This window comes from Triticum urartu, chromosome 4A, assembly GCF_056163025.1.
Source record: "Triticum urartu cultivar PI428250 chromosome 4A, HENAU_Tu73, whole genome shotgun sequence".
NCBI lineage: Eukaryota > Viridiplantae > Streptophyta > Magnoliopsida > Poales > Poaceae > Triticum > Triticum urartu.
The window spans coordinates 590,090,588-590,116,475 of NC_141876.1; the positions used below are offsets into that span (position 1 = coordinate 590,090,588).

The 25,888-nt window shown below is 46.3% G+C and overlaps 1 protein-coding gene across 1 annotated transcript; it reads left to right on the forward strand.

The window, feature by feature from the left end:
• The first annotated feature begins 22,955 nt into the window (after positions 1-22,955).
• LOC125553026 ((+)-menthofuran synthase) lies at positions 22,956-25,083 on the forward strand. Its single transcript, XM_048716765.2, has one exon. The coding sequence runs from the start codon at positions 23,434-23,436 to the stop codon at positions 24,970-24,972; it is 1,539 nt and encodes a 512-aa protein (XP_048572722.2). The 5' UTR covers positions 22,956-23,433; the 3' UTR covers positions 24,973-25,083.
• The last annotated feature ends 805 nt before the right edge of the window (positions 25,084-25,888 follow it).

The following is a 25,888-nucleotide window of genomic DNA, read 5'->3' on the forward strand; positions in this document are numbered from 1 at the left end:
TATTGTTGGGACCTTAAACATCTTGTAGGGCGCAAGATCAAATTCCCAAATGGTCTTATTATGTACTTTGTTCCTGAGTCGCTTGCGACTTGCCCTATCAGTCCTAATCTCGATCTAAGCTTTCATAATCCACTGGCTCGTCAAATGTTTTTGCTTCACAATTCTCTTCGTGAAGCCTATCCCCCTAACTGCACTGTAGGGTACGACACCAGCTGCTTCAGAATGGATTATTGATAGTGGGTGTACCAATCACATAACTGGCAAGCGAAGCCTTCTTATGGACTCAACCTTACGTCCGTCTGACAAAAGTCACATCACATTTGCTGACACTAGTAAAAGTAAGGTATTGGGTCTAGGTATAGTTGCAATCTCAAAGGATCAACACATGGATAAAGTCATGCTTGTTGAATCCCTTGGTTTCAACTTAATGTCTGTCTCAATGCTTTACGATTTAAACATGATTGTGATGTTTGGAAAATATCGTTGCTTTGTTCTAATGGAATCTGACAAGTCTCTAGTGTTTGAAGGGTATCGGAAAGATGATTTGTACGTGGTAGATTTCTCAGCAGGACCACAGCTTGCCGTATGTCTTCTAGCAAAAGCTTCAGAATGCTGGCTCTGGCATCGGAGGCTAGGGCATGCTGGCATGAGGAACTTGCACACTCTTGCAAGAAAGAAGTATGTCATAGGCATCGAGGGCGTCAAGTTCAAGAAGGATCACTTATGCGGTACCTGTGAAGCAGGAAAGATGACGAGGGCCAAGCATCTCTCGAAGACAATCATGACAACGACTCAACCCTTCGAACTGCTCCACATGGATCTTTTCGGTCTCACTCATTACTCAACTCTTACTACTACTGCTTGTCTCTATGGCTTTGTCACTGTTGATGATTATTCAAGATATACTTGGGTGCATATAATCCTCTACAAGACTGAAGTGCAGGATGTCTTCAGACGCTTCGCCAATCGAGCAATGAACAACTATGGCGTCAAGATAAAGCACATCAGAAGTGACAATGGCACTGAATTCAAGAACACTGACCTAGATACATATCTTGATACTTTGGGCATCACACATGAATTCTTAGCTCCGTACACGCCACAGCAGAATGGCGTCGTCGAATGCAAGAACAGAACACTTATTGAGATGGCTCGGACGATGCTTGATGAATACAAGACTCCAAGAAAATTCTGGCCTGAAGCCATTGATACTGCATGCCATATCATCAACCGTGTTTATCTTCACAAGCTTCTGAACAAGACTTCCTATGATCTCCTTACTGGCAAGAAGCCAAATGTCAGTTACTTCAGAGTATTTGGTGCCAGGTGCTGGATCAAGGATCCACATCACACTTCAAAATTTGCACCAAAAGCACATGAAGGTTTTATGCTTGGATATGGAAAGGATTCGCACTCCTACAGAGTCTTCAACCTCTTTCACTATAAAGTGGTTAAAACTGTGGACGTGCGGCTCGATGAGACTAACGGCTCGCAAAGAGAGCACCTGCCAAATGTGCTAGATGAAGTTTCATCCAGTGAATCAATCAAACTTATGGGAACTGGAGAAATCATACCTTCTGAAGCTCAGCCTGAAGAGGAACTTATCATCTCCGCACCTGATCAACCTGAAGACAATGATCAACCTGAAGACAATGCTCAGCCTGAAGACAATCCTTCTAATGATGACAATGATCAGCAAGAGCAAAATCTTCGTCCTGTACATCCTCGTGTTGCAAATGAAGTACAGATTGAGAGAATAATTGATAGCATCAATGCACCAGGTCCACTCACTCGTTCAAGAGCAACACAGCTAGCAAATTTCTGTGGGCACTTCGCATTTTTCTCAATATCTGAACCCAAGAAAGTTGATGAAGCCTTCATGGAACCTGAATGGATTCAAGCTATGCAAGAAGAGCTTCAACAGTTTGAGCTGAATAATGTATGGGAACTGGTTAAGCGTCCTGGTCCTCGCAAGCACAATATAATAGGCACCAAATGGATATATCGCAACAAGCAAGATGAGCATGGTCAAGTTGTCAGAAACAAAGCTCATCTCGTTGCTCAAGGATATACTCAAATTGAAGGGATTGACTTCGATGAGACATTTGCTCCTGTGGCTAGACTTGAAGCCATACGCATACTGCTGGCCTATGCAAATTATCATAACATTTTTCTGCATCAAATGGATGTGAAGAGCACTTTTCTCAATGGCAAGATTGACGAAGAAGTGTATGTTGCACAACCGCCTGGCTTTGAAGATCCAAAACATCCTGATATGGTGTACAAACTCAACAAGGCACTGTATGGCCTCAAACAAGCCCCTAGGGCTTGGTATGACACACTCAAAGACTTCCTGAAGAGCAAAGGCTTCAAACCTGGTTCCCTCGACCCCACTCTCTTCACAAAGACATATGATGGTGAACTGTTTGTGTGCCAAATATATGTGGATGACATTATCTTCGGCTGCACCAATTAGAAATACACTGACGAGTTTGGATATATGATGCAAGAGCAATACCAGATGTCCATGATGGGTGAGTTGAAGTTCTTCCTTGGTCTTCAAATACGTCAGCAACGCAACGACATCTTTATATCTCAAGAGAAATACCTCAAAGATTGCCTGAAGAAATTTGGAATGCAAGATTGCAAAGGCTACACGACGCCAATGCGAGCCAAACATCATCTGGGTCCCGACGACAATGGTAAAGAGTTCGATCAAAAGGTATACCGCTCCATGATTGGTTCCTTACTTTATTTATGTGCATCTAGGCCAGATATCATGCTTAGTGTTTGCATGTGTGCCCGGTTCCAAGCGGCACCAAAGGAATCGCATCACTTAGCTGTGAAGCGAATTCTCAGATATTTGGCTCACACCCCAACACTAGGATTATGGTATCCAAAGGGCTCAGAGTTTGATCTAGTTGGATTCTCGGATGCTGATTATGCTGGTGACAAGGTGGATCGCAAGTCTACATCAGGCACATGTCATTTTCTGGGACGATCACTTGTATGTTGGTCTTCAAAGAAGCAGAACTGTGTATCTCTCTCCACTGCTGAATCTGAATACATTGCTGTGCTCAGCTTCTATGGATGAAGCAAACACTCAAAGACTATGGCATTCACCTGAAGCAAGTACCACTCTACTGCGACAACGAAAGCGCCATCAAGATTGCCAACAACCCAGTTCAGCACTCGAAGACAAAGCACATTGAAATTCATCATCATTTTCTCAGAGATCATGTTGTGAAGGAAGATATTGATATCATACACGTCAACACTGAAGAGAAATTGGCAGATATCTTCACCAAGCCCTTGGATGAGAAGAGGTTTTGCAAGTTACGGTGTGAGCTAAATATCTTGGAATCCTCAAATGTCCTGTGATCAGGCACACATCCTAACACTTATGCACGTTGATGACTTAGATGTGCAACACACGAAGTAAAGTATATCTTCAATCAATGAAGACTTACATTCTGAGTGTGAATACATTAACGTGGAATTTGACTTTGGAGCGCCACGATAATTGTGCGCCGTGTCTGGGTCTAATACTTCTTATACGGTGGGTAACGCCACCACCAAATTCTTCTGTTTGAAGTGTTTTACCCATGGCGTTACATGTGCTATGTCTTCACATTTTGTTTGTCTTCATTTTCAACATGTCTTCACGATTATCTTCACTATATTGACTTGATTGTCTTCTGATATATACATACTAGTGTTCTGTCCTCTACAGCATTCACTTATAGCTACGTCTTCCTTGTTGAATCTTTTGAACTAAGTGAATGTGATCGGACCCTAATCTTTCTATGCTTTCTATCTCAAACTCTATCTGTCCAAATCATATGCATTCTATTGAAACTGTCGAATGTCTTCTCTGCGTCCTAGTCAGCAGAAGATACAGAGACAAATATTAAGTTTGTTTTCAATGCTAATTCCTTCACCTGAAACCCGGAGAAGTGGGAACGACCACCCGACAATCCAGGCGTGCGTGTGAACATGGAACAACCTCCGATATGTTGCATGATGGCCACGTGTCCTTCAGATGTGAATCGCCAGGGGCACCTGTGTAATAACATTGTGCCGTCCCTGTCCCTATAAATACACGCCTCACCACAGTCATTATCCTTTCTTCCACTCTCGCACAAACCCTAGCGCCACCGCTAGCCCTCGACGATGCCGGCGACGAAGCACTTAGCTGCCGCGACCTCACCGACGCCGTCTTCACGCCGGCCGCGGACATCGTCTTCTCCGCCGTCGCCGTAGGTGTCCTCTGTCGCCAAGTTAGGGCACGGACGATCGAACTGCTCGGCCTCCTCTCCCACTCCATCTAGCAGTTCTTCGTGTGGTAAATAAAACTTCCTTTTTACGGCCCCTTTGATCCTATAGATTCATCACTTTCTACCACAAGCAGTTTCTGTTCACACAAGTTGGATCTATTTCATATTGCATCTCATAATATGCCTAGTATGTTCACTTATGCTTCACAAAGTAGTTAGATTCCTCACTTGTACTTATTCGTGGATTCGTACAAATCTGGAACCAACTCTCTATCTATGAGTGAATGTCTTCGCACTATGAGGTCAATGTCTTCTAAACTGATTTATCTTCAAAATCTTCTGAGAATGCATATGACCTCTTCCCCTTCCCTCGCACCTTAATGCTGTCACAGGTACATGTCCGTGGGAGAATCTCTTGGTTCTCATAGTCTGCATTCGTTTGCAGAATTCTTACAGCATCACATTAACTCTCCCGAAGCCAGTTCCTGTTTGAGCAGAAAGCGGAAGCCTTTGAAGCCTCTAAACGTGTTGAAGCCCTTCAGTTTAAGCTTCATGGCACCAGAGAAACCTACAAGAAAGGGTGGCAGACAGCGTCATGGCAACACCTCAAGAGATTTGCCTCCTGACCTCTATGAGCTGTACAAGACATATCCAGAGGAGGACTACAATCAGCGAAAAACTCGAATCCAATGGATTCGAAGATATTGGGCAGAACAGTGGTTCAAGTACAGGTTCGTGACCCAGGAGTATGCTGAGAAGAATGCCATCAAACGACCATGGGGAGACATTCTATACAGAAATCTTCAATCCAAGTCCAGAGCTGAAGCCATTGAACAAGGCTTCTATCCTTGCATGGTCCGTGGACCGCAGCCTGCGGTTGCAGACTCATCTTCATTACTGTGGTGCCGCGATGATAATCTGTTCAAGCGCAACCTTCAGTTTGCCAGGAACTCGGCCAAAGAGAACAAGAAGTCACGAGGCTTAGACTTCAATCCAGACCCCTCTGCTCCTCGTGCTGATGGCACACGCGAAGCTGAACCCAATCTTGTTGGGCCCTTCTACAACCTGGAAGGTCTCATCATTCATATCATGGTTCAAGGGACAGCCATGGATGAGCCTGCAGATGACGCTGAATCTGATGAAGCACCTGCACCGCCGAAGCCAAAGAAACTAAAGAAGCCTAAAACTTCAAAGCCTGCTCCTGCACCAAAGGTCTTACAGGCGAAGCCTCTGTCCACTGCACCTCCTGAACACAGTGTGCAGTCTGAAGATTTGTCACGCATCTCCAAGCCCTCGAGAGTAAAGATGCCCTTGCAACCCACCAGCCAAGAACTGACTGATGCTGCTATTCTGCGCAACGACGCCATTGATCTGTCCAGCGATGAAGATTTTGCAGATGACGCTCTTAAGCAACTGATCAAGAGCAAAGAAGAAGCAGAAATTTTCAATGATTTGCCTCTCTTTGACGTAGCAATCCTTCACAACTTCATTGATTAGTGGTTTGAAACCCCCAATCTCAGCTTTGATGATCTGCAACTTCCAATTGGCCTCAGCGTCGCTTTCACTGGCGCCATTGCTTCTGAGCTAGCTCTAGCTCAGGGCATCGTTGAACTGAAGCAAAAGATCGACTATGAGAAAGCTTAGTTCAAGCAGCACATGGCAAAGCTCAGCATGCAAGATGTCAAGAACTTCAAGACTATGTTGCACGAGCTCAAGGAAGCCTTTCTCAAGAAACGCGAAGAAGCTAAAGGTTCTCGTGAGCGCATGAAGAGTCTGGCTGACAAGTGCGTGCAAGCCTACAATGAAGCTGAAAAACGCAAGGCTCTTGGGCGTCCTGGCATCGATCCCAGGATGGCTGCAAAGAAGAAGAAGAAGCCAGCTGTGGCCGAACCCGAAGCAACAAGGCAGGAAGCACATCCCATTGTCTTCCCAGCCAGTATGACAGGCTCGAAGCCTAAGGTCCCCATAGTGGCTTTAGAATTAAAGAAGACAAGGGTTGCCGAGGCTGAAGCCAGAAAGAGGAAACATCCTGAAGCTTCTGATGTCGCTCCCTCCAAGAAGAAGCGCAAAACCAAGAAAGATCGGGCTGCTCCCACAGAGCCCCTTATTGTTGAGCCCATCTCGGTTGCTCATCCTGCCTCTTCGCATTAAGAACGACGGATGGTAATTCATGAGCCTGCTTCCACAGAGGCTCCTGAAGCTGAAGACATTCCAGCAGCTGACCCCACCGCTGCTGAATACATTGGTCACCATGACAATGTTGAAGATGATGAAGTCCTTCCTCAGATCGAGCACCAATTGGTATCATCGCCTGTGCTTACACACAGCGAACTCATCAGCATTGGTCGTCCTCTGACGCCAACTGCTCAGGATGCATCGTGGGCTGATCACCCACAGAGACAAGACACTCCAAGCTCTCCCCAACCGCAAGCAACCCCATCAGTGCAAGAAGAGGATGACTTTGAGGCCCAACCAACTCCATCTTCACAGGCGTCGCCAGCGTTACGCAGGCTTCGCAAAGGACCAAGGCCCCAAGTCCCTCTTTCAAGCGTTTCAGAAGGAGAAGTGCACCACCAATCTGTTGCACGTCAGGTATTCCCCGAAGCCACTCCTACTATGAACATTTCCGAGTCTGAAGCTAAAGTTGCTGAAGACAATCCTGATGCATCAGCCGAAGAAAAACAAGCAGAAGAACGTGTCCCTACTTCCCCCATCACTGAAGAAGCTATTCCTGAAGTGAACGTGTCAGTGCCCGACCCTCTAGCTCCTCAAGTGGAGGTTGAGAATCCTGAGGCTGCCACCACTAACACCACTGAAGCCAATGACGTGGTCATGGCTGAAGACACTGTGGAGCCTGCACCTAACATTGTGCCAGAGGCCAATGAAGCCAATGATGCACCTACAACAGATGTGCAGCCTGACGCCTCTGTTGATGCCACTGCTCCTGTTCCACCACCAAGGCCACATAATATTGAGCAAGCATACAACTATGGTCAGCTCATCACTGTCAAATGGCCTCTTCTTGTTCCTCCTCCTGCTGCTGGTCCCCAATTTGACTATCACGTCGAGCGCAGGCCTCAGGTTCATAAGCCAATGCCAAGGCTGCCTAGGTTTCCAGGCACTGCATCTGCACCCGGATCATTCAATATCAATGGCTTCAAAGCACACAACACCTTCTTCAATAGCGCCAAGAACCCCTACTCAAAGGCAAGAATATCTTTTGATCGGTTCTGGAGCTATCAGCAGCGCAGTTATTACTCATGCATCTTGTACAATCAAGGTCGCATTTTCCCCATATGCGTCTTGACACTGAAGCCATAACTGGTCTGCCCTGTTTGGAAGAAGCGCTGGATTGCTTCAGAGAATCTGGTTTGTTGCAGTTCGTCACTGACAAGGAGCACTGGAACAAAGAATTGTTGCTCCAATTCTATGCCACTCTTCATATTCGTGGCTACAACAGGGATCCGAAGACTTGGGTTCTTGAGTGGATGACAGGCAATGTTCATCACGAAGCCAAAGCCTTTGATATCATTGAGCTCACTGGCCTGCCCACTCTAGGAGATCTTTATGAACCTGGTTGTCAGCTTCACAGTGCTGCTATGGAAAGCATTTTTCACAAGCTTGAACCCAACATGAGTCAGATGCTCAGCATGATGAAGCCTTTGCCTCCAGATGCTAAATATCCTAAGGAGTTCTTTGTTGAAGACCTCGAGTATCTGCCATGCACTATCTATCACATCATAAGGCGAACTCTCTGGCCCCAGGGGCGGACCCAGGAAAAAACTTGAGAGGGGACAAGAATATATGGCCATATACCAACAAAATAAACATCCGTATAAACTAAAACCATGGTATAATCACTTCATTAACCACATGGTTGCGAATTTCATTGAAAAGTGAAACAAAACTAAATATTTGAGACAAAAAGACTCGCATCATTTTGAAAATACCTTTGTTCCAAAGTTGCAAAAGAAAACACTAAAACATTGTTCTACCAATCTAACGAAGAACCTGCAAGATAAAAAATCATGGGAGACCAATAATATTGAAGGATGTCGGTATCAGAGAAGAGAAAGAGTTTTAGCACATTACATTATGTTTGCGCCCAAGGCCATCTATCACCGCTATCATATAATGCAACACAATGGAATTTCTTCTTATATTCTCGTGCTGGTCGGGATTGTAATATGCAATCGTTTTCCTTTTAAATAGAACTAAACACGTTCAAATCAATTAAGTGCCAAAAAATTGTTCATTTTTTTGAAACAACCTTTCCACGGTGACTTTAAGTGCCAAAAGTAAAAACATTAAATGAATTGCCAAAGAATCATACATCATACATGAAGATCAAGTGTGCTAGGAAGTAGAAAATATTAGTAGATCATCCGAATTGAATTGCAGTTTTCATGTCCGGATTAGCCTATTTTACTCGTTTAGTAAAAAGTTGCATACTAAAATTTATATGTTTCAAACAATTGTTTCAACTAGCCTAACCACCCCAATCGGTAATAAGTTGGTGAGACTAACATGACTTTTAAGATAGCAATCATACAAAAGAAAAATGAAAATAGAAGCACTGACTTATACGGCTTACCTCGATGTCAATTAAAATTAGGGAATTGCACAATCCATCGCAGATTCAGAGATGGAGATGTGCTACATCGTTGTCGCGCAAGGCCAGGAGGGACGGACGGTGGCAAGCCGATGACTACGCGACCCCATGAGCGGCCAGGAGGGGCAGCTGCCAGGGCTTCCGCCTCGGGCGTGGCTGCGTGTACGCCGAGGCTCGAGCTATAGGCCAATGAAAATATGCGATCAAGTTAGGGATGCAATGAGTGGAATAGGCCAAGAAATCTTTGATCGAGTTTGGAAGGCAATGAGTCAAACGTGCACAGGTTGTGGGCTGCAGCAATTCTTATTCTTGGTGGGCTGTTTCATTAGAATTTTGAATCCATGGGCTCCTAAAATACAAGAGAAAATGGGCTGAGTGGGGGCAGGACGTTGCGCTAAGTGGGGGCACACAAGGTATACGCACGATCGTGTACGAGTGGACGAGAAAATCAAGTGGGGGCAGCTGCCCCCACAACCTCTCACGTGCGTCCGCCCATGTCTCGCCCATCAAAGGACATTCTCCACATGCAAAGCTGGAAGGTGCAATGAAGACTTTGGTCTTCCATATTCTTCACGGCAAAAGCTTCAATGCACAAGATTTCTTCATCCGCCAACTTGCTGCATCCGGATCTGATCTCTTTGGATTGAAGTTTTACGCCCCATGGATTATGCGTCTGATCAAACTACACTCAGCTGTCACCTATCAGCCCTCTGCTCGCAATCATCGGATTTTTCTGCCTGACGTCGACATGTCAGTTGAAGCCATCTATCCAGAGCCTGCCAAGGAGCCCCTTAGTCTTCAGAATGCTGATAAGCAAAGTTTCTCTCAACACATTGAAGGCGACCCAGCAGTCACTCGTGTTTATCCTCTGGCTGGTACTACCCGTGCACCTCATCGTGTTGGAAATATGCCCTAGAGGCAATAATAAATTAGTTATTATTATATTTCCTTGTTCATGATAATCGTTTATTATCCATGCTAGAATTGTATTGATAGGAAACTCACATACATGTGTGGATACATAGACAACACCATGTCCCTAGTAAGCCTCTAGTTGACTAGCTCGTTGATCAATAGATGGTTATGGTTTCTTGACCATGGACATTGGATGTCGTTGATAACGGGATCACATCATTAGGAGAATGATGTGATGGACAAGACCCAATCCTAAGCCTAGCACAAAGATCGTGTAGTTCGTATGCTAAAGCTTTTTCTAATGTCAAGTATCATTTCCTTAGACCATGAGATTGTGCAACTCCCGGATACCGTAGGAGTGCTTTGGGTGTGCCAAACGTCACAACGTAACTGGGTGGCTATAAAGGTACACTACAGGTATCTCCGAAAGTGTCTGTTGGGTTAGCACGAATCGAGACTGGGATTTGTCACTCCGTGTAAACGGAGAGGTATCTCTAGGCCCACTCGGTAGGACATCATCATAATGTGCACAATGTGATCAAGGAGTTGATCACTGGATGATGTGTTGTGGAACGAGTAAAGAGACTTGCCGGTAACGAGATTGAACAAGGTATCGGGATACCGACGATCAAATCTCGGGCAAGTATCGTACCGCTAGACAAAGGGAATTGTATACGGGATTGATTAAGTCCTTGACATCGTGGTTCATCCGATGAGATCATCGTGGAACATGTGGGAGCCAACATGGGTATCCAGATCCCGCTGTTGGTTATTGACCGGAGAGTCATCTCGGTCATGTCTGCATGTCTCCCGAACCCGTAGGGTCTACACACTTAAGGTTCGGTGACGCTAGGGTTATAGAGATATTAGTATGCGGTAACCCGAAAGTTGTTCGGAGTCCCGGATGAGATCCCGGACGTCACTAGGAGTTCCGGAATGGTCCGGAGGTAAAGAATTATATATAGGAAGTGCTATTTCGGCCATCGGGACAAGTTTCGGGGTCACCGGTATTGTACCGGAACCACCGGAAGGGTCCCGGGGTCCACCGGGTGGGGCCACCTGCCCCGGGGGGGCACATGGGCTGTAGGGGTGTGCGCCTTGGCCTATATGGGCCAAGGGCACCAGCCCCAAGAGGCCCATGCGCCAAGAGATAAGGAAAGGAAGAGTCCTAAAGGGGGAAGGCACCTCCTAGGTGCCTTGGGGAGGAGGGACTCCTCCCTAGCCGCACCCTTCCTTGGAGGAAGGGCCAAGGCTGCGCCCCCCCCCTCTCCCTTGGCCCTATATATAGTGGGGGGAAGGGAGGGCAGCCCCATCTAAGCCCTGGCGCCTCCCTCTCCCTCCCGTGACACATGTCCCTCCTCCCGCAGCGCTTGGCGAAGCCCTGTTGGAATCCCGCTACTTCCACCACCACGCTGTCGAGCTGCTGGATCTCCATTAACCTCTCCTCCCCCTTGCTGGATCATGAAGGAGGAGACGTCGCTGCTCCGTACGTGTGTTGAACGCGGAGGTGCCGTCCGTTCGGCGCTAGGATCATCGGTGATTTGGATCACGACGAGTACGACTCCATCAACCCCGTTCTCTTGAACGCTTCCGCGCGTGATCTACAAGGGTATGTAGATACACTCCTCCCTCGTTGCTAGATGACTCCATAGATTGATCTTGGTGACACGTAGGAAAATTTTGAATTATTGCTACATTCTCCAACAATGGCATCATGAGCTAGGTCTATGCGTAGTTTCTATGCACGAGTAGAACACAAAGTAGTTGTGGGCGTTGATTTTGTTCAATATGCTTACCGTTACTAGTCCAATCTTGATTCGGCGGCATTGTGGGATGAAGCGGCCCGGACTGACCTTACACGTACTCTTACATGAGACTGGTTCCGCCGACTGACATGCACTAGTTGCATAAGGTGGCTAGCGGGTGTCTGTCTCTCCCACTTTAGTCGGATCGGATTCAATGAAAAGGGTCCTTATGAAGGGTAAATAGCAATTGGCATATCACATTGTGGTTTTTGCGTAGGTAAGAAACGTTCTTGCTAGAAACCCATAGCAGCCACGTAAAACATGCAAAACAACAATTAGAGGACGTCTAACTTGTTTTTGCAGGGTATGCTATGTGATGTGATATGGCCAAAAGGATGTGATGAATGATATATGTGATGTATGAGATTGATCATGTTCTTGTAATAGGAATCACGACTTGCATGTCGATGAGTATGACAACCAGTAGGAGCCATAGGAGTTGTCTTAATTTATTTATGACCTGCGTGTCAACATAAACGTCATGTAATTACTTTACTTTATTGCTAACCGTTAGCTGTAGTAGTAGAAGTAATAGATGACGTGACAACTTCATGGAGACACGATGATGGAGATCATGATGATGGAGATCATGGTGTCATGCCGGTGACGTTGATGATCATGGAGCCCCGAAGATGGAGATCAAAAGGAGCAATATGATATTGGCCATATCATGCCACTATTTGATTGCATGTGATGTTTATCATGTTTTTTGCATCTTGTTTACTTAGAACGACGGTAGTAAATAAGATGATCCCTCGTTAAAATTTCAAGAAAGTGTCCCCCCTAACTGTGCACCGTTGCGACAGTTCGTTGTTTCGAAGCACCACGTGATGATCGGGTGTGATAGATTCTAACGTTCACATACAACGGGTGTAAGACAGATTTACACACGCGAAACACTTAGGTTGACTTGACGAGCCTAGCATGTGTACAGACATGGCCTCGGAACACAGAAGACCGAAAGGTCGAGCATGAGTCGTATGGTAGATACGATCAACATGAAGATGTTCACCGATGTTGACTAGTCCGTCTCACGTGATGATCGGACACGGCCTAGTTGACTCGGATCATGTAATCACTTAGATGACTAGAGGGATGTCTATCTGAGTGGGAGTTCATAAGATGAACTTGTTTATCCTGAACATAGTCAAAAGGATTTTGCAAATTATGTCGTAGCTCGCGCTTTAGTTCTACTGTTTAGATATGTTCCTAGAGAAAAATTAGTTGAAAGTTGATAGTAGCAATTATGCGGACTAGGTCCGTAAACTGAGGATTGTCCTCATTGCTTCATAGAAGGCTTATGTCCTTAATGCACCGCTCAGTGTGCTGAACCTCGAACGTCGTCTGTGGATGTTGCGAACATCTGACATACACATTTTGATAACTACGTGATAGTTCAGTTAAACGGCTTAGAGTTGAGGCACCGAAGACGTTTTTGAAACATCACGAAACATATGAGATGTTTTGAGGGCTGAAATTGGGATTTCAGGCTCGTGCCCACGCCAAGGGGTATAAGACCTCCGACGATTTTCTTAGCCTGCAAACTAAGGGAGAAAAGCTCAATTGTTGAGCTTGTGCTCAGATTGTCTGAGTACAACAATCATTTGAATCGAGTGGGAGTTGATCTTCCAGATGAGACAGTGATGTTTCTCCGAAGTAATTACCACCAAGCTGCTAGAGCTTCATGATGAACTATAATCGGGGACATATATGATGATCCTTGAAATATTCGCGATGTTTGACACCGCGAAAGTAGAAATCAAAAGGAGCATCAATTGTTGATGGTTGGTGAAACCACTAGTTTCAAGAAGGGCAAGGGCAAGAAGGGATACTTCATGAAACGGCAATTTAGCTGCTGCTCTAGTGAAGAAACCCAAAGTTGAACCCAAACCCGAGACTAAGTGCTTCTGTAATAAGGGGAACAGCCACTGGAGCAGAATTACCCTAGATACTTGGTAGATTAGAAGGCTGGCAAGGTCGATAGAAGTATATTGGATATACATTGTGTTGATGTGTACTTTACTAGTAATCCTAGTAGCACCAGGGTATTAGATACCGGTTCAGTTGCTAAGTGTTAGTAACTCGAAATAAAAGCTACGGAATAAACGGAGACTAGCTAAAGGTGAGCTGACGATATGTGTTGGAAGTGTTTCCAATGTTGATATGATCAAGCATCGCACGCTCCCTCTACCATCGAGATTGGTGTTAAACCTAAATAATGGTTATTTGGTGTTTGCGTTAAGCATAGACATGATTGGATTATGACTATCGCAATACGGTTATTCATTTAAGGAGAATAATCGTTACTCTGTTTATTTGAATAATACCTTCAATGGTCTTACGCCTAAAATGAATGGTTTATTGAATCTCGATCGTAGTGATACACATGTTCATGCCAAAAGATATAAGATAGTAATGATAGTACCACCTACTTGTGGCACTGCCACTTAAGTCATATCGGTATAAAACGCATGAAGAAGCTCCATGTTGATGGATCTTTGGGCTCACTCGTTTTTGAAAAGTTTGAGACATGCGAACCATGTCTATTGGTGTTTATGCATGAAGAAACTCCATGCAAATGGACCGTTTGGACTCACTTGATTTTTGAATCACTTGAGACATGCAAATCATACCACGTGGGCAAGATGACTGAAAGCCTCGGTTTCAGTAAAATGGAACTGGAAAGCAACTTGTTGGAAGTAATACATTTTGATGTGTGTAGTCCAATGAGTGCTGAGGCGTGTAGTGGATATCATTATGTTCTTACTTCACAGATGATTTAAGTAGATGTTGAGTATATTTACTTAATGAATCACGAGTCTGAATTATTGAAAGGTTCAAGTAATTTCAGTGTGAAGTTGAAAGATTGTCGTGACAAGAGGATAAAAGATCTATGATATGATCATAGAGATGAATATCTGAATTACGAGTTTGGCACAGAATTAAGACATTGTGGAAATCGTTTCACAACTAATACAGCCTGGAACACCATAGTGTGATGGTGTGTCCGTACATCATAACTGCACCCTATTGGATATGATGCATACCATGATGTCTCTTATCGAATTACCACGATAGTTTATGGGTTAAGCATTAGAGACAACCACATTCACTTTAAATAGGGCACCACGTAATTCCGATGAGATGACATCGTATGAACTATGGTTTAAAGAAACCTAAGCTGTCATTTCTTAAAAGTTTGGGGCTGCGACGCTTATGTGAAAAAGTTTCAGGCTGATAAGCTCGAACCCAAAGCAGATAAATGCATCTTCATAGGACACCCAAAACAGTTGGGTATACCTCCTGTCTTAGATCCGAAAGCAATAAGGGATTGTTTCTAGAATCGGGTCCTTTCTCGAGGAAAAGTTTCTCTCGAAAGAATTGAGTGGGAGGATGGTGGAGACTTGATGAGGTTATTAAACCGTCTCTTCAACTAGTGTGTGGCAGGGCACAGGAAGTTGTTCCTGTGGCACCTACACCAATTGAAGTGGAAGCTTATGATAGTGATCATGAAATTTCAGATCAAGTCACTATCAAACCTCGTGGGATGACAAGGATGCGTACTACTTCAGAGTGGTACATAATCCTGTCTTGGAAGTCATGTTGCTAGACAACAATGAACCTGCGAGCTATGGAGAAGCGATGGTGGGCCCGGATTCCGATAAATGGCTCGAGGCCATAAAATCCGAGAGAGGATCCATGTATGAAAACAAAGTGTAGACTTTGGCAGAACTGCTCGATGGTAGTAAGGCTATTGAGTACAGATGGATTTTTAAAAGGAAGACGGACAATGATGGTAGGTATCACCATTAAGAAAGCTCGACTTGTCGTTAAGATGTTTTCCGACAAGTTCAAGGAGTTGACTGCGATGAGACTTTCTCACTCGTAGCGATGCTAAGAGTCTGTTGGAATTATATTAGCGATTACTGCATTATTTATGAAATCTTGCAGATAGGATGTCAAAACATTGTTTCCTCGACGTTTGTTGAGGAAAGGTTGTATGTGATACAAATCGGAAGGTTTTGTCAATCCTGAAAGACGCTAATAAGTATGCAAAGCTCTAGCAATCCGTCTAGGGACTGGAGTAAGCATCTCGGAGTTGGAATGTATGCTTTGATGATGATCAAAGATTTTGGGTTTATACAAAGTTTATGAGAAACTTGTATTTCCAAAGAAGTGAGTGGGAGCACTATAGAATTTCTGATAAATATATGTTGTTGACATATTGTTGATCAGAAATGACGTAGAATTTCTGGAAAGCATATAGGGTTATTTGGAAAGTGTTTTTCAATGGAAAGCCTGGATTAAGCTACTTGAACATTGAGCATCAAGATCTATAAGGATAGATCAAAATTCTTAATGGTACTTTCAAATGAGCACATACCTTGACATGATCTTGAAGGTGTTCAAGATGGACCAGTCAAAGAAGGAGTTCTTGCTTGAGTTGTAAGGTATCAAGTTAAGACTTAAAGCTCGACCACGGCAGAAGAAAGAGGAAGGACGAAGGTCGTCCCCTATGCTTTTGTCATAGGCTCTATACGGTATGCCATGCTGAGTACCGCACCTGATGTGTGCCTTGCCACACATCTGGCAAGAGGGTACAAAGGTAATCTAGGAGTAGATCACCAGATAGCGGTCTAAATTATCCTTAGAGGAATAAGGATATGTTTCTCGGTTATGGAGGTGATAAAGAGTTTGACGTAAAGAGTTACGTCGATGCAAGCTTAACACCTATCCGGATAGCTCTGAGTAGAGATACCGGATACATATAATGGAGCAACAATTTAGAATAGCTCCAAGTAGAACAGTTGTTTGGAATAGCTCCAAATGTAGCGTAGTAGTTGCATCTACAAGATGACATAGAAATTTGCGAAGTACATACGGATCTGAATGTTGCAGACCCGTTGACTAAAACCTCTCTCACAAGCAAAACATGATCAAACCCAGAACTCATTGAGTCTTAATCACATGATGATGTGAACTAGTTTAGTGACATTAGTAAACTCTTTGGATGTTGGTCACATGGCGATGTGACCTGTGAGTGTTAATCACATGACGATGTGAACTAGATTATTGACTCTAGTGTAAGTGGGAGACTGTTGGAAATATGCCCTAGAGGCAATAATAAATTAGTTATTATTATATTTCCTTGTTCATGATAATCGTTTATTATCCATGCTAGAATTGTATTGATAGGAAACTCAGATACATGTGTGGATACATAGACAACACCATGTCCCTAATAAGCCTCTAGTTGACTAGCTCGTTGATCAATAGATGGTTACGGTTTCCTGACCATGGACATTGGATGTCGTTGATAACGGGATCACATCATTAGGAGAATGATGTGATGGACAAGACCCAATCCTAAGCCTAGCACAAAGATCGTGTAGTTCGTATGCTAAAGCTTTTTCTAATGTCAAGTATCATTTCCTTAGACCATGAGATTGTGCAACTCCCAGATACCGTAGGAGTGCTTTGGGTGTGCCAAACGTCACAACGTAACTGGGTGGCTATAAAGGTACACTACGGGTATCTCCGAAAGTGTCTGTTGGGTTGGCACGAATCGAGACTGGGATTTGTCACTCCGTGTAAACGGAGAGGTATCTCTGGGCCCACTCGGTAGGACATCATCATAATGTGCACAATGTGATCAAGGAGTTGATCACGGGATGATGTGTTGCGGAACGAGTAAAGAGACTTGCCGGTAACGAGATTGAACAAGGTATCAGGATACCGACGATCGAATCTCGGGCAAGTATCGTACCGCTAGACAAAGGGAATTGTATACGGGATTGATTAAGTCCTTGACATCGTGGTTCATCCGATGAGATCATCGTGGAACATGTGGGAGCCAACATGGGTATCCAGATCCCGCTGTTGGTTATTGACCGGAGAGTCATCTCGGTCATGTCTGCATGTCTCCCGAACCCGTAGGGTCTACACACTTAAGGTTCGGTGACGCTAGGGTTATAGAGATATTAGTATGCGGTAACCCGAAAGTTGTTCGGAGTCCCGGATGAGATCCCGGACGTCACGAGGAGTTCCGGAATGGTCCGGAGGTAAAGAATTATATATAGGAAGTGCTATTTCGGCCATCGGGACAAGTTTCGGGGTCACCGGTATTGTACCGGGACCACCGGAAGGGTCCCGGGGGTCCACCGGGTGGGGGCACCTGCCCCGGGGGGCCACATGGGCTGTAGGGGTGTGCGCCTTGGCCTATATGGGCCAAGGTCACCAGCCCCAAGAGGCCCATGCGCCAAGAGATAAGGAAAGGAAGAGTCCTAAAGGGGGAAGGCACCTCCTAGGTGCCTTGGGGAGGAGGGACTCCTCCCTAGCCGCACCCTTCCTTGGAGGAAGGGCCAAGGCTGCGCCCCCCCCCCCCTCTCCCTTGGCCCTATATATAGTGGGGGGAAGGGAGGGCAGCCCCATCTAAGCCCTGGCGCCTCCCTCTCCCTCCCGTGACACATCTCCCTCCTCCCGCAGCGCTTGGCGAAGCCCTGTTGGAATCCCACTACTTCCACCACCACGCCGTCGAGCTGCTGGATCTCCATTAACCTCTCCTCCCCCTTGCTGGATCATGAAGGAGGAGACGTCGCTGCTCCGTACGTGTGTTGAACGCGGAGGTGTCGTCCGTTCGGCGCTAGGATCATTGGTGATTTGGATCACGACGAGTACGACTCCATCAACCCCGTTCTCTTGAACGCTTCCGCGCATGATCTACAAGGGTATGTAGATCCACTCCTCCCTCGTTGCTAGATGACTCCATAGATTGATCTTGGTGACACGTAGGAAAATTTTGAATTATTGCTACGTTCTCCATCACATCGTGCCCTCACTGAAGCCACTAAAAGCACCATTGCACAACGGCCCAAGAAGCAATCCCGTGTTCTCAATGACCGAGAGCTTCTGGTTGCCCTTCATCAGAAACAGGATGAGCATCATGACTGGCTGAAGCGCCAAATGCAAAGCCTCTTAGTGGACGTAAATAGGATTCGCAACTTACCACCAAGAATGCCTTTGTCGCCCATGAAACTTGTCGGCATACATGGAAAGGGCTGACACTTATGTGTTCTGAAGATGATCTTCAAGAGGATGGTTTCTCTGAACGCTTCAAGTTTGACTCAACACCTCCAAGAAGGACCTTGCTGCGGCGTACTCCGTCTCTTGAAGACTCTGAGTTCTCCTCCTCTGCTGCAATAGTGAATGCACGTGTCATCGATGATGATGACGATGCTACTTCACCACCTTCGGCGCGAATCACCACTGCACCGAGGTCGTCTGCACCGCCAACCAACTCCGACGACCCTGCTGCTTCGCCTGCACCTCATGGGAACGAGTAGGCGCTCTATGTCTTCAAACCTTTTTGGTCCTCACTGACAAAAGGGGGAGAAGCATATGAGTTGATAGTCTTCAAGCGGGTCCATATGGGTGGTTGCTTTACTTTTTTCTACTTTTGCCAAGTGCTTACAACTCTCGTTTTCGATACATTTGGTTCTTTGAGTTGTAACACTTAAACTCGATGGTCGTCTACTACTTATTTGCTATTCTATGATGCGATGATAAATTCCGCATGTGCGACGATAAATTCTGCACTTAGATCATTTTGCAGACGTCCATTTTTCATTATGCGTGTCATTATCTTCACATACTTTTCTTGCATGATGAATTGTCTTCATAAGTTGAAGAGGATCTCCACAAGTACAACCTGCCATATGCATTTGCATACCAAAAGCAAATAACTTATATGCACATCTTCAGGGGGAGCCTTTGCCACTTATGATGACAATCCCCTATCCTTTACAATTTCACATATTTTATTCCCCGTTGAAAACTTCAACTAGTTTGTCATCAATCACCAAAAAGGGGGAGATTGTAAGTGCATCTAATGCCACCCCTAGTTGGTTTTGGAGTATTGACGACAAACCTAGATGAGGGACTAATGTGTTTGTGAGAATTGCAGGATAACATAGGTAGAAGTCCCTCATTGATTCGGTTTTCCTACCGGAGATGACCCCTAAAAATGTAAGAAGATATTGAAGTCAAAGGTGGTATATGAAGACATTCACATTGAAGACTATGACAAGAGAAGACATCGCATGAAGACTATGGAGCGCGAAGACTTAGTTCTTTCGTCGTTCTTTTTCTTCTTTGTTGTGTCATAGGAACCACCGTACTGTTAAGTGGGGTCCAAGTGAACCAGTCAGAATGACTGAAGTGATGCTTAACCAAAATCCTATGTCTTTGAGTGAAGACTATGAGAGCAAATCTTGTCTAGAGTTGGATAAGTCAGCTTTGCTTGTAGCTCAAGTAAAGTTGTCGTGTGTGTTTGAAATCTGACCGTTGGAACATGTGTCAGTTCCTTAGTGACCCAGGGTCATTTCAGACAAATTAGGTCGGGTTGCCTAGTGGCTATAAATAGCCCACCCCCTACAACCATGAACGGTTGGCTGCTCAGAGTTAGTACACGGCTTTTGTCGTTTGAGAGCAACCCACCTCGAAGCCTTTGAGAGAGAATTCCTTGCAAGGATAAAGCCCTAAACACCCAGAGCCATAGAGTGTTAGGCATCACTTAAGTCTTCCTGTCTGTGTGATCTGAAGACTTATTACACTTGAGGACTGTGAATCCTCCAGCTGGTTAGGCGTCGCGTTCTGAGCATCCAAGAGTCATTGTGGATCGCCAGTGAATGAACTCTGTGAAGGTTTGGAAGTCTACCTTGAAGACTTACCAAAGTGATTGGGCGAGGACTGGGTGTCCTTAGCTCAAGGGGAATAAGGTGAAGACGAGGTCTTCTGAGTTGAATCTCAACCTCCCTAAGTAGACGTACAGTTGTCACAGCAACTGGAACTGGTTCAACAAATCATTGTCTTCAACGAGTCACTAGTTTCATCCTTCCCTTCCCTTTACTTACTGTTGGTCCTTGTGAAGTCATTGTATGATTGCTTTATCTTTTGTCTTCACTGAGTGACTGCTTGTTCTGATTGGCTTCACAATATCTTCCTACCTGATCTTTACTGTTTAGCTGCTATTAGTCATTGTGCTTTCACTCCATTGAATACTTGACTATGGTTTGCCTAGTGTAGTCTACCTTCCGCTGCATGGTAATAGGTTTATTTCTATCGTTTGTCTTCGAAACTTCCATGTTTTGAAGACTTTCATAAAAATCGCCTATTCACCCCCCCCCCCTCTAGTCGATCACTAGCACTTTCAAAGAGGAAAGGAGATGATGAGCTCAAAAATGCTATGGAAGCTATTGTGAAGGCAAGAAAAGAAGCCAACGAGGTGAGGAAAATGGCAAGGACCCAAGATGCCGCGGCCGAGGAGAGAAGGTTGGCGGCCGAGGATAGGAGGGTGGCGGCCGAGGAGAGGAAGGTGAGCAATGAGGAGCGAACTAGGTTGTTGGAATGGGAGAAGCACTTGTTCTTCTTGGACACAACTAACCTCAATGCGGCGCAAAAGGAGTATGTCAATCTTGCCCAAGAAAAAGTCTTGATCCAAAAAAGAGCCATGGTTCGTACAATGGGTGGCGGTGGCCTCGGCGCAATGGGTGGCGGTGGCCTCGGCGCCATGGGTGGCGGTGGCCTTGGCGCCATGGGTGGCTTCGGAGGTACCGTGGGCGGTTTAGGTGCAATGGGAGGCATGCCTGGCTTTGGAGCACCCCCCGACGCTATGGCCACCATGGGAGGCATGAGTTTTGCTTCTCTCATGGGAGGCATGGGTGCACCTCCGGCCGCCATGAGCGGAATGTCTTTCGATGTGCCTCCTCGCACACATTCCCATGAAGATACCATTGAAGATCTTGCCAACACCATCGGAGCTTCACGTGATGCGGTGCGGGATGAGGAGAGGGAGGAAGATTCATCTTCGTAGGAGAAAGATTCATCTTCGGAGGCGGAAGAATCGTCTTCCGAAGATGAGGACGAGGACGAAGACGAGGACGAGGACGAGGAATGATGTGTCTTTCATTTGTGTATTGAACTTGATTTGCATTTTGAACTTGGTTGGATGAACTTGTGGGTATGATTTTAAACTTGTGGGCATGAACTCCATCAACTTGTTTGTGTGAAATTTTTATTGTGTTGGAAAATGTTTATCATTTTGTGTTGAAAATGCCATATGCAATGCACCGGCGAGTCGCGTGCTGCTGGAGCGACGCGCGCGCTGCATTTTAGCGCGGCTGCTGGAGCCAGCGCTGCACGCCGCGCCAAACCAGGCGATGCGCGCGCGGCATATCTGTCTTTTGCGCGCGGCGCGACCGGCGCCTGTTGGAGATGCTCTAACAAATTATTCAAAGTATCTTTACCATCTTCTACATTCCATAATCATGTCAATGGCACTGGTATAACACATCCTCCAGATTTGTAGTGTTCGAAGGGAGTAAACACCAAAATTATAACATGTTAACAATCATCAGGTTGCATATATTGTACTATTTTCCCTTCATGATTTTTCCCTAATGATTTCTCATAAAAGGTTTTAAATGATACTCGCACTTATATTATGGGACGGAGGGCATATGTCATATTAGTTTTTCCTTATATTTTTTCCGCTGGATTTTAAAGGAGTTTTCAGTGGCATATGAGCATATCAGATCGCATTATTTACCCTTATGAGTATCCTATCAAATTTTCTAATAATTTTTTGAATGAAGCAATATATTTTAAGATCATAAAGTAATATTTTCAAGATTTTTCCCATTGGGGTTTATAAAGGAAAATAAGCAGAGCATATTTATTGTTCTCTACACTAATCAATGAGTTTTCTCCCTTCTCAAAGGTTTTCACATTTGAGCTACCAAGGAGATAATAATCATTATATGTTGCATCACTTTTTTCTTATTATTTTTTCACTGGGTTTAAAGAAGTTTTAGCAACGTGTCCATGCAATTCTCCCAAAAAAAAATCCCACAGGGCTTTTGGAGGAGAATCTCGAGACTATACAAAGGATTTCTTAAAATGAAAGATGAATATACAAGAAGCTTTTAATAATGGATTATTCAAGAAGTGGTGTTATACAAGGAGAAGTGTTCTATAATGTACAGATGCATCCCTTCTTTCTCTCTCACAATATGTAACCGGCATCTCTCTGAGGCGTCCCCTCGGCTTGTATATACGTATATACCTTTGCATCAATGAAATCCAAACACAATTCTGTCTACTACTTTTCATTCTTCATAATAAGAACGAATTGTTTGGATTCTCCATTGACGCGGATGTGGATGTGGAGGTTGGGCCCGAATGCTCCATTTTATGGTTATTATTATCTCCGAGACCCAGTCCTGAAAAAAGAAAATTCCATCAGTGATCATCGCCCCTGTTGGTAGAATCTCCATTGAGGCATATCCATCTCCCCCATAAATATATATACGTGGCACACTCAATTTGTCGATGTCAGTTGTCGGACCACAATGGAGAATTGACATGTGGCTAGAAACCAAGTGACATTAATAGAGTCAAGGAGGAGCGAACATGAAGAGAAAAACAAGCGAAAATGAATTTGTATTTGTGGATGGAGAATGAAACGTTGGGCTAGCTAGGAGGAAGAAAACCGGGGTGTGCTGGTTGAAAACAACATGTTTGATTGGTGGGAGAAAACTGTGGTGTGTAGGTTGACACTTACAACAATTCGTGGTGGGGGAGAAAATTATGATGTGATGGCCGGAAATAGCACATTCACTTGTGGTCAGCATGTATGTGCCTTTTGTGTTCTGTGTAGAGAATATCTTTTTTGAGTGTTGCCGTATATGTCACGTGGCATGGCAATGCACGGGCTTCTAACTAATACTAACGGTTAAGCTTGGGTGCACGACACAAGCTAGCTAGAATGGTTGCAGAAATGGTGGTCGAGCCGTTGAACTCGCCCGTGCTCACCACCGTCCTCGCCTTCCTTCTCGTGGTGATCACCCTCCTCGTCTCCACCAGGCGCAGCAGCAGTGCGCTGCGGCTGCCCCCGTCGCCGCGGGGCCTGCCGGTCGTCGGCCACCTCCACCTGCTCGGGAGCCTGCCGCACCGGAGCCTCCGGTCGCTGGCCGCGTCCCACGGCCCGGTCATGCACCTGCGGCTCGGCCGCGTGGCCGCCGTCGTGGCCTCCTCCGCGGCCGCGGCGGAGGAGGCCATGAAGACCCGCGACCTGGACTTCGCCGGCCGCCCCAGGCTCCTCATGGTCGACCGCTTCTACTACGGCACCGGCGGCATCGGCTTCGCGCCCTACGGCGACCACTGGCGCCAGGCGCGCCGCGTCTGCGCCGCCCACATGCTCAGCGCGCGCCGCGTCGCGTCCCTGGGCCGCGTCCGGGCGCAGGAGGCCGCCGCGCTCGTCGGCCGGGTCCGCCGGGCTGGTTCCGGCGTCGTGAACCTGAGCGACAACCTCGTCGTCTACTCCAACGCGGTCATCTCCCGCTGCACGCTCGGCGACGCGGACTGCGGGGTGGAAGGCGGCGGCGCGAGGCTGAGGAAGGCGTTCGGCGAGATGGAGGAGCTCCTCGGAACGGTGCCCATGGGGGAGACGGTGCCGTGGCTGGGATGGGTGGACACGGTGACGGGACTGGAGCGGAGGGCGAGACGAGTCTTCCAGGAGATGGACGGGCTGCTGGAGCGGGTCATCACCGACCACCGCCAGCGACGCCGTGTTGCCACCGCCACCAGGGACGAGGAAGACTTCGTGGACGTGATGCTGGACGCCGACGAGCTGGGCACGGACAGCATCAAGTCCATCATCTTGGACGTGCTCGCCGCCGCCACGGACTCGACCTTCGCGCTCCTCGAGTGGGCGATGGCGGAGCTCATCAACCACCCGCACGAGATGCGCAAGCTCCAGGCCGAGGTCCGCGCGGCCGTCTCCCCCGGCGCCGGCGCGGTCGTCACGGAGGCCCATCTCCCGCACCTGCCCTACCTGAAGGCCGTGATCAACGAGACCCTGCGGCTCCACCCGCCGTCGCCGCTGCTGCTGCCGCGGGAGACGCTGGAGGACACCCGGCTGCTGGGCCACGACGTGCCGGCGGGCACCCGGGTCCTGATCAACGCCTGGGCCATCGGCCGCGACCCGGCGACGTGGGGGCCCCGCGCCGAGGAGTTCGCGCCGGAGAGGTTCGTCGGGTACGGCGGCCTCGGCGGTGCCGGGCAGGACTTCTCGTTCCTGCCCTTCGGCGCCGGGAGAAGGGGCTGCCCCGGGGTGGAGTTCGCCATGCTGTCCAACGAGCTGGCGCTGGCGAGCCTCGTGCATGGCTTCGACTGGGAGCTTCCCGGCGGGAGGGCGCCGCCGGTGGACATGAGCGAGCTGTACGGCCTCTCCGTGTGCCTCAAGGCGCCGCTGCTTCTGGCCGCCAAGCCGTGGTCGTCCATGGATATGGATGGCGTTGAGTGAGCTAGGATCGACGGTGCTTCTTTTCTCTACATATATGTCCATGAGAAGTGTTAAAGTGGGAATGTTTCTTTCTTGATTTTTTTTAAAATGGAGGCAAAATATTTTCTTCAACTATTTTAATTAAGATTTAAAAGAGTGTACAAATAATTACAAGTTGATCAAGCTGCACATTAACACGACATGAGGGCGTCGATTTTAGTCTTGTATGCGTGATGGCACTAAGATAAGGTGTGAAGACCATTGCATGCATTCTGCTCATTGCGAATTGCCGACAAGGGATATGATCCCCTTCTTTCTAAAGCCGTTGAACGGTTACCATGGAACACCGCCAATCCATGTCCGAACTGAAGTTGCATCAATGCTCGATACGGATCTCGACATGCCGCATTTGGGTCTCCATTGGGCAGAGTTGACATAAGCCACAATTCAACCATCTTACTCTTTGCAATTGGCCAGCCATCAAATCTGTGTTTGTACCGTGTTTCAAAAAAAAACGAACCATAAATTCTTTGTGGTGTAACCTGACAAAGTCCTAAAATTGACCTAATTCAAAAGTCTAGAATGATGTACGCACCCTTCAGGGAGTTGGATGGCTTCAGAAATTTCTCGAATTGTAATCTAGGTATGTGGTGTGTCCTGCATCTGTTTTGCTACAACTTTGTATCCATACACTGAGGATAAAAAGACTTCCGAGTTGTGTCACTCGATCTCTTTGGGTGCTCGTGCTCATAGGTTCCGAATTGCTGGCCAGCAATTTTAAAAAACTCAACAGTACTCTTATTAGTTTTCCTTTATATTCCCTCCCTTTCTATATATAAGCCTTTCAAAGATTTCAATAGGGACTATACATATGAATATATATATGTAGACGTATTTTAGATTATAGATTCACTTATTTTGCTTCATATGTAGTCCA

Excerpts from the sequence above, each read along its gene's own strand:
- LOC125553026 (XM_048716765.2), top strand. The coding sequence starts at position 23,434 with ATGGTTGCAGAAATGGTGGTCGAGCCGTTGAACTCGCCCGTGCTCACC.